The sequence below is a fragment of the Gadus morhua genome, chromosome 6 (genome assembly GCF_902167405.1).
Source record: "Gadus morhua chromosome 6, gadMor3.0, whole genome shotgun sequence".
Classification (NCBI taxonomy): Eukaryota; Metazoa; Chordata; class Actinopteri; order Gadiformes; family Gadidae; genus Gadus; species Gadus morhua.
The window spans coordinates 22,113,264-22,123,119 of NC_044053.1; the positions used below are offsets into that span (position 1 = coordinate 22,113,264).

Genomic DNA, 9,856 nt, shown 5'->3' on the forward strand with positions numbered 1-9,856 from the left:
CATCACTAGTGCCACAATGCTGTACTTCGCTTACGTCACACTACCAGGGGTAAAGAGGGCCGTTCCTCGCTTCCTGTGTAGATATTCGCCCGATGTAGGATACTTGAAGGCACCGAAAAAGCGCCTGAATGTTTGTAGTCTTCTTAAAATAATCCTTGGATTATTAATATTCCTTCCACCACGCAAATGTTAATACAAAGAATCGCTACGAACAGTTGCAATTTACAAAAGGTAATTTAAATAGATTTGCGTCTCCATAACCTCCTTCTCATTTGAATGTGGGGTGAGATGGAGACAGGGCCTGACTGGTGCTGAGAAGCAGCCCGTCAGTTCACCTCGAGTCAGCTAATACATTTATCATTCGATTAAATCATTCTTCATCATTCTGCTACCTAGAGCGGTCCTGTGACTGCCTGCCGTGCTGTAACCCTCCCAAACTCCCAGAAAGCTGTGTGCTCCTGACGTGGTGTCAAATGTCTTTCTTCTTCTGCGTTTTTCCCGCTGTTCAGGGCTCGAGGCGGAGCGACGAGGAGGCTCTGGAGGAGCAGGGGAGGAAGATGGGGGAGGAGCTTAGGGAAATCAGGGATCTGTACGACGCCGAGAGAGACAAGACGATGTGCGTCGAGGAGGAGCTACTGCGACTACACAACCAGGTACGCTGCCGCTACTCTGCACTCAGCGAGAGCGTCTCTCAGGGACAGAGCTCCACTGATCGCATCAGATGTGTTGCCCTCTCTTGTGTCTGTGTTTTGGTCAATATTTGGTCATATTTGTCTCTAAGTAAGCTATATATCATTGTCAGAGAATCCCACTTTAGTGTGAGGAAAGTGTTTTTGGGTCCTAGCTGTATACGTCGTTGGGTTTGGGTTTGCATCATTCCCCGCGTAGATGCAGTGAGCAGCCAACCATATTTATCCAACCTTTGAAGGGGGTGGTTATATTGACTCGTTGAGACATCCCTGAGGGTAAAGTATGCTTTATGCACCTTTATGTGAACATCGTAAGTCACTGTAATTGTTTAAGTGAAACGGTCAATTGAATGTTAACCTACCAGAAACACGGCACCTGCCATGTGTCTGACGGTCTGACGGTCTGCGCGTCTGTCCCGGCGTGTCCTGCAGATGGCGCTGCTCTCTTTGGAGATGCGCTCCGTCCAGGAGGAGAGCGAGAGAACGAGGGCCATGTCGGCGGTCCTGGAGCCCAGCGAGCAGCTGCTGAGTGCCATACGGGACCGGGACGACGCCATAGCCAAGTACGGTCCCCCTGAGAGGGATGCACCTCATCAGGATGCCACTTGGAATGCAATATTACAGTTTTAATTCCTTGCACTGTTCATACAAATTGGAATGCAAGCTTTCAAATTATATATCTACTATAGGATATATATTTATATATGTATATGTATATGTATATGTATTATTATTATTATTATTATTATTATTATTATTATATATATTTGTATCTACATGTTTGTAGGAGATTTGGTTTCAGTATTTACCCATAGCCAGCCATTGTGAAATAGGGAGGGGCGATTCGAAATCAGCCAAATATTTGAGACAGGACCAATATTCAAAATTTCGGTGTTAACCACTCAATTTCACCCTAGACAGACCAGAAAGGGGGCATAATGGTCAAAATACCGGAATTGTCCTTAAAGTGTTTTGTAGTATACCTCTATAAAGTACAGAGCATTGCTTACCGACAGCAGAGAGTGACTGAGGAGTCAGGAGTGCTGAGCCCGCTGTGTTTGTGCCTCTGTGTGTCCAACAGGAAGCAGGCTATGGAGATGGAACTGGCCAAGTGTAAAATAGACATCATGTCTCTCAACAGCCAGCTGCTGGACGCCATCCAGCAGAAGCTAAACCTATCGCAGCAGCTGGAGGCTTGGCAGGTGGGTCAAAGGTCAAAGGCGAAAGGCCCTTTGGGTTGCAATGCAGAGCAAAAGCAATTAAAAACTAAATTAAACTAAACGAAAAACCAGTTTTGTAGCTAGAGTTGAATTGATTTGTATTAAATCAATTGACAAATGTTTCACGAATGAAGGCATTCAGGTTTTGGGTAGGTTTAGTTAATGGAAACTAATTAGTAAAGTAATTATGCTGTTCCTCGGCCGAATCTAAATTGAACTGCCCCAGCACTAGCACATCTCTGTAGCTGGTACTACGGCCAACAGCAGCCTTAGCTATGTTTGTTTTGATGATGAAATTGTGTCTGTTTGTGTGTCCCTTGTTTGTTTTCTACCACACCTGTAACTAGAAGATCTTTCCTCTCTCTTTTCCCCGGATACAGTTTGCCTCATCAGGGCTCTTTACTGTGTGGCTCTTGTGGTTTCTGATCTAGTGGCCTTTCTCAGCTTCCGTACCACTCTTTCTACCCCCCCTGTGGTACCCTCCCCCCCCCCCCCCCCCCCCCCCCCCCCCCCCCCCCCTCCTGCCTTAAGAGGTGAGCCGTCTCGTGCGCTCGTCACCGTTGCACAAACGCTATCGTGTCCGTACGCTGAGCCATTCCATGCTATGGTCACGCGACTGGAAACGCTCATGTATGCCGCCTGTCCAACAGAAAAGCTTCACCATTAAAACATCATCAAGTCACCAGTCCTCTCCAGCATCTCCTCTCCCAACGTCGCCAACTCCATCGCATCACACCTCCACCGCCCCACACTTACATATAACGTCAACACCCTCCTCGTCAACACACTCAGTTCCCTCAGTCTCCTCCCCAGAAATACAAACACCCCCCTACCTTGCACTACCTTTCCCTTATCGCCCCCCTCCCTGCTACATTAACACCCTTCGACCCCTCGCTCACCTCCTCATACTGTCAACATCCTCCAAAGCTCACTGTCACCTCTATGAACTTTGATTACCCTCTGCCCCCACCATCAACCGCCTCAGACCAGCTCAGTCACCTCCCTACGTATTCCCCACCCCAAACCATCAGCACCACCCGACAACCTCAGTCCCCTCCATGTGCTGTCAACTGCCCACATGCCAGACACTCCTCTTCTGTCCGTGCAACGTTCTGAGTCCCTCGCTCCCTCACACACACACCTCACCTATCTCTCTCTCTCTCTCACTCTCACTCTCACTCGCTCTCTCTCTCGCCTTTCGGCTCCTGCAGGACGACATGCACAGAGTGATCGACCAGCAGCTGATGGACAAGCACCAGGACGAGTGGCGGGACGCTCCCATCGCCGCCTCCAGGGTCCCGGGGTCCAGTGGCGCCGGCCGGTCGCCTTCCTCCTCCTCCTCTTCCTCTTCCTCCAGGAGATTGCACCGTCGCTCAGAGGAAGACAAGAGGCTCTTCTCTTTCTTTAAGAAGAACTGAACGCTGTCGCCCGGTTCAGGGGGCGAGGGAGGAAGGGCCAAATGAGAGAAGGAGAGGGAGATATAGTAGAGAGAGAGAGAGAGAGAGAGAGAGAGAGAGAGAGAGAGAGAGAGAGAGAGAGAGAGACAGAGACAGAGACAGAGACAGAGAGACAGAGACAGAGACAGAGACAGAGACAGAGACAGATATCAGGGTGGCATATGTGGCCAAACACAGCCAAAGCAGGGCAGAGGTCAGACGCAGAGAGAAGGGGAGGTCTGGGGAAGGGAAGGGGAGGGAGAGGGTGGTCACTTTTGCACTTTATCTGTCCCATTATCCCTCCGCTCACAAATGTTGTCTACCAAATAACCAGAGACTTCTTTTTGCTTCTTTTTTATAAACCAAGCAAATACGTGTGCAACCGCCGCTCATGCTGAAACGCCAGTGGTTTTAGTGTGTCAAAGTGGACCTACAGATTGGGAGAGGCGGGTCCCCATGTAGTGCCTATTCTACCATCACTAGTACCCCACTGCCAACTCCATGGTGAGGGACCACTGTGCACCAACTCTGATTACTGTATTCATCCCAGTTGTCAAGCCAAGAAGTCTGAGGAGAGCTGTACACATTTAGTATGTGCATGGACAGAACACAGCGGGATGTTGGTAAAATAAAATAACGTGAAAAAAGGTACTTAATAAGAATACTGTGGCTACTCACCATACTTTGAAATACTAAACAATGGAAGATTGTATAAATTGGGGGGATACAGCGACATCACAAAAAACAAGAGTCTAATTGGAGTCAGACTGTGAATTCGGCCATTGTCTGTAAAGAACATAGCCAGCTACTACAGCAGTCCACTCTCAGGTTTATTCACTTGCCCAGAGGCTTGGTCACCATGAGGCCTTGGTTCTGGTGTGGGGAGCTTTAACTCCCCTCTTTCCTGCTGTCTTGTTAGTTCAGTTTACTGTTGATCAAGCGGTGTGTCAGACTGACAGGGGTAAAACTCAAAGACGCAAAGACTATGAAGTGACTGAGAAAGATTGGTTTCACACTTTTGTTGTTAGAATGCCCCAAATGAGGTTGGATGTTTTACGGGCACATGGCTTATAAATCCTACCTAACACTATGATAATAGATATTTTGGAATACGAAATACCCAAAGTGTTTAATTCATGACCAAACAACTTTGATTTAGCACTTTTGCCCATTGAATTTAATCGCAAGAACAATGACATTTAAATATATAAATCCAGCCTATATGACCTGTGGTTCCTCTCAGGTCTGTGGTAAACTGGGGGTCATGCACGTCTCTGACAGATGAATAAACCTTTGGGTAGTGGAGTTAGTTACGGTCCAATTATAATGTTTGTTGTTTCAAACCTGCACTTTGTAACGGATGCATCGGATGCATTGCTTTGCTGCACTTGGCTTTAGAAAAGTGGGAACACTTCCTCTTCACAGCCAACAGCCAGGTGCTCTGCAATGATGCTTTTTGACCTCCATTAAGAGAGAAAACATGCCTGGGCTTATTGAGAGCAACATACATTTAAATGAAAGGGATGTCTGCAGTGAAAGGTTAAGTAGTGTAGGTTTGAAGGTTAAATAGTGCAGGTTTGATTGTTGAACATTTCCTAATGCATATGTACTGTATGTCTGTAATTGTCCTGATGACATTTCAAATTGGGATAAATAAGCACGTGAATAATTCTTGAGCGTGCGCTTTCAAATTAAAAGTCTTGGGTGACAGAACACTCAGAGACAATCCCAACTCCACATTGTGTTAATGGCAGTTCTGCTGTTTGGAACACATTCACACAATCTATACTCTACAGCCATCTCCAATTTGACATGATAACAAAAAGAGAAAAATCTACCTCCAATCTCACTGCTTTCTCATTGCCTGTGTGCACTTTCATTTTTGCTGGGCTTCCCTGTTTGGGTCAACTCATCTGTAAAGCCCCTGTGGTGGTACTGTAGATGTCTGACTGACCGAATGCACCCTCAACTCCTTCGGGAGATCCCCAAGTGTCTATGTGTTGTGATGGCTTTCATGTCCAGGTCACCTGTGTGATACCTATGCAGATGTCTTCTCGTCATCTCAGCTGGTTGTTGGGAAGGATCAACCCAAAGAGAGATTTTTTTAAAGAAATAATATGTATATAGTTCAGTAGGTTTGGACGAGATCAATATATTTATAAAAATGCATAACTTTTCAATGAGGATTGACTTTTTTTTATACATGTATACATTGTTAGTTTCTGTTCATTTGTCATGTGTTACGAATGTGTCATGTCAAGTTGTGTGACTTTAAGAGGGTTTTGCTGGGTTCTAGGCTTTCTGAACCCATGGTGGCCCAGGGCAGCACTGGCAAACTATGAAGAAGCACTTGAATGTTTTACCCACACAATCAATGATTCCCCAGAACGTGCTTCAGATGATGGATTCTGCCAAACTGTCTGGACGGGTGCCTGGTTAAGGTGGTCTCTGGTGGGGTGTCTTAGTCCAGTCATTCACCCATGACTCAGCTCAGGATGCTTCTTCCAGTTCCTGCTGATCTTGCATGAGTCCTGTGTGGGCACAAAAAAGTAAAATATTTAAGAGTTTAAAAATGAAACAACAATCTGATGACAATCTCCAGATTCCTGTAACAGGGACCATAACTGAGAATGCCATGTGCTGCTCTTTCCACAATGCCAATGTGATTTGTATTTATTATTTATTTTTCTTGATTTGTCTTAGAAAAACCTCTCCTTCCTCTTGTTCACAATGTCCTGTTTGGTTAATCTTCCAACATGTGTTCCAATAAGATTGTAGTTTCATACTTTAATTTTACAAACATTGATTGTTTCTTTTATTTTTGTCTCCTGTGTCTTCTTTGCAGTGAATGTCTGTCTGGCCTTCTGAGAGTATGCTGCCCATCGACCATTGTTAGTCCAGTCATTTTTTGAAAAAGGTCAAACAAATTGCAACAGAAGCAATCTCAAATGATTTTGTATCCTCAATATGTATTGAGTAGGGAGAAAAAGCCCAGAAGAATCCCATTAGGGGAAAATTTCGAAAAAAAACAAAAAATGTATTACGAGTTCTTTGAAATTTTTTGTTAACATGGGCAAACGGTGCATAATCTAATTACGTATGTGCTAATTTGCATAAATACCACAACAGATCTAAACATTGGCCATAGCCTGGTGAAAACCTCTTGTAGAATCTTATTGAAATAAGTAAAATACTTAATGTTAAGTTCTGAATGGAACCCATTTAGGCTGCCCATGATCATTAATACAAAGAGGCAGGAAGAAGTAGGCCTACTTTAAACCAGCCTTTAATAATTATTATTGCAGAGATGGGGTTTGGGGCTGGGTCTGAGTCTGAGGGAAGAACAGGATACAAGATTAAGGAGAATTCAGAAGGCAAGGTAGGTCAAATAAAAAGTGGCTCGATCAAACAATCTTTCTTAACTGACAGCTTGGTGACAGTTTATTGACAGTTGAGTGGACCTTGAACGAATCTCTGCCACTTATGGTGACATTTGTTTGCCTCAATAGTATTTAGCTGTAAGATTTCAACAAGATTCCTCAAGACATTTTCACCTGGCTATACCGAATGCTTAGATCTGTTGTGTTTTTAATGCAAATTAGCACATAAATCCTTAGATTATGTTTGCCCATGTTAACAAACAGTTTAAAAAAACTTGTAATACATCTTTGGTTTGTCTCTGTAAGTAATCAACTTAGAAATGTTCATTGTGATATCCAAAGTTTTTATTTTTTACTCAGTACATTATTGAGGATACAAAAAAAGAGTTTGCTTCTGTTGCAATTAGTTCTAGGTTGACCCCCATTTTGGCTTAAAATTACTGGACTATGTGGTCTTTGTGCCATGTGTTACCCCGAATTCCGCGACCAACCGAAAAGCGTGACCACAGGTGCCGGGTCTTTCTTTTCTTGATACAAACGTTAATTCTAAACAGCATTTTACACAGTAGCCTATAATAGGAAATGCTCAAAGGTATATCAACTGATTTAACACTGACTGGAGGTTTTTATGGGGAAAGAAGCACCAGTGATGGACCCAGGGCCGTAGGACTGCGGGGAAAAAAAAAAAAAATTTACATCCCGGCCAGTCCCCCCCCCCCGTCAACAATCGCTACGGTAAAGACCTGGTTACATTGGGCAACAAGATGTGCGAGTCTGCAGCTGCTGCCTATCTGTCCACCAAGTGTGCCTGAATCAAATGACACACTGTTGACAGCAGCAATCAAGCGAAACAACTTATGGTTTTTCCATGAGTAGAAACGCAGAAGAAGACCCTAAATAATCGGAGAATGCATCCAGCTAATTAGCTCTTGCACCAAGTCAGATTTGTTGGTTTACATCATGGAAGCTGGTAAGAGTAGCACCATCTCTATCGATGAGGAGTAAGTTGCGCAAGGTGTTTATGACTTCATTGTCATTGATGGTGGTATGCTGATACATTTTCTTCTTGGTACAACTGTCCAACGGAAGACCTTTGACTCATATTTCGACAAGGTATTCTGCCCAAGAGTGCAATATGACTTAAAACGATCAACAAGAGTAGATATTCTTGAACCAGTATCGTGAACTAACAATCAAAGAAGGCACAAGGGAAACGCGAGGAACAGGCACCTGACAACGTGTATCTGGTATGGCCAAAATCCCAGGAGATTGGCCATACCAGATACACGTTGTCGGGTTTCTGGCACCTGTTGAAAACAAGAAGGAGCTGTTCTCATTCCTTTCAAATAAGTTGTTAACAGATGAACAGTTCCCAGATGACAAGGATGTCTACCGTCTGCAGCGGATCAAGTCAACCATATTGCCAACCGTACACCAATGAGTCAATGCAACCATGAGGAAGCTGACACTCGTGTCTTAGTACATCTCTTCCATGCCCTCCAAACATCATCACTTTGGTTGGTGCACACTGGAGTCATGGATGTGATTATAATCCTTCTGAGGTATTTCCATCACATCAAGGCTGTGAATGCTGCTGCAGAAATCTTGATCTCCTTTAATGCTGGAAAGACAACCAGAATGAAATCCCTGAATACAATTGCCACAAACCTGGGTATGACTGCATGCAAAGCCATGGCTCTCTTCCATGCATTCAACGGACCCAACAGCACATCTTCTTTTCAGTTTAAGGGCAAGTGATCCAGGTGCAAGACCTGTGTGAAGTTGGCCCCCCGTCTCATTCAAAATATTAAAATGACACTGCTGTTCGTTTGTGCTAGGTTTGTGCCGTAAAAATTATCGTTTGTGCTGGTAAGGATTTTGAGTAATTCAAAATTGCATTTTCTGGCATGTGACGTCACACAGCCCCCCGTTCACGCCCAAATCTCATCAAAATAGTCCCAATCGTTAGTGCTACGTTTGTGCTGGTTTGTGCCGTCAAAAGAAATTGTTTTGCTATTATGGTTTCTTAGTTGTTCCCGTTTGATTTTCACACATGACGTCACTCAGCCCCCCGTCCTCCTTCAAATCGCGTCAAAATGGTCTCTATCGTTAGTGCTACGTTTGTGCTGGTTTGTGCAGTCAAAATAAATATTTGTGCAACTATAGTTTAAAAGGTATTCCAGTTTGATTTTTCTCACGTGACGTCACTCAGCCCCCCCTCCATCTTCAAATCGCGTCAAAATTGTCTCTATGTTTAGTGCTACGTTAGTGCTGGTTTGTGCTGTTAAAATAAATGTTTTTGATACTTTACTTTTTAAGTAATTAATACAACTTTATTTCCCCTTCTTGTTATGTAAACAGACCACTTGTTATGCAACCAGCACCCCTAGAACGTTCAAATCGCGTCAAAATGGGCAAGTGCATTAAAGAGAAGCTGAAGTGCACATGTCGGTTCTAGTGTAAGTGCGTGTAACTGTAAAGATTATTAAAAAGAAACACCGGTTTTACATCATCAGGCCTATAATTTTTCTGATACTGGATAAAATATGGGTTATAACGGTCGTATGACAAATAAATCAGCTGCTACTCCTGATCCTGAATCAATACATACTTATTACTTTCAGATCAGATAATCTGATCAAAAATTATTATTTTTTGAATTCAAACATCCTGTCCTCCAATTATTTCCGGGTCATCTTGTTAAGAAAAATTTCCAAAGCAAAAAACACAATCCGTATAGAGGCCCTTAAGGCTTAAAGTTACTACATTTACCAAATAATCAGCAGCTTCAGACCCATTTAGGTCAATGTAACACTTAATAGTAAAGAGGTGTTTCCATGCGGCTCATATAGAAAGGCTCCTAATAGCAAACATTGGTCTGGACCAGAAGCTGTGAAAGAGAATAGACATTAGTCTCTAAAGTCATTCCTATTCCTTTGCAATCGAGGTATTTTTCCATTGACGCTGCAGACTGGTGCAACCCAAATCAGATCGTTTTATTTGGAGTAGGGAGCGAACAAAACGGATCCCTCCATCCACATGTACGATTTGATCTGTTCAAACCATTTCTGGTAGCCTGGCTCCGCCCGCCTAAGTACTTCGGCTCAATTTGAATTTCCCTTCAGTACTAG

General features: G+C 43.8%; 1 protein-coding gene across 1 annotated transcript in view; it reads left to right on the top strand.

Annotated features, from left to right (window-relative positions):
* The window catches only part of bicdl1 (BICD family like cargo adaptor 1), a 26,142-nt gene extending 19,979 nt beyond the window's left edge, over positions 1 to 6,163 (top strand). Inside the window, 4 exon segments of the mRNA XM_030359724.1 lie at positions 510 to 653; positions 1,122 to 1,252; positions 1,771 to 1,891; positions 3,121 to 6,163. Of these exon segments, the coding sequence (XP_030215584.1) occupies positions 510 to 653; positions 1,122 to 1,252; positions 1,771 to 1,891; positions 3,121 to 3,327 (603 nt within the window). The 3' untranslated portion in view covers positions 3,328 to 6,163.
* Positions 6,164 to 9,856: the final 3,693 nt, after the last annotated feature.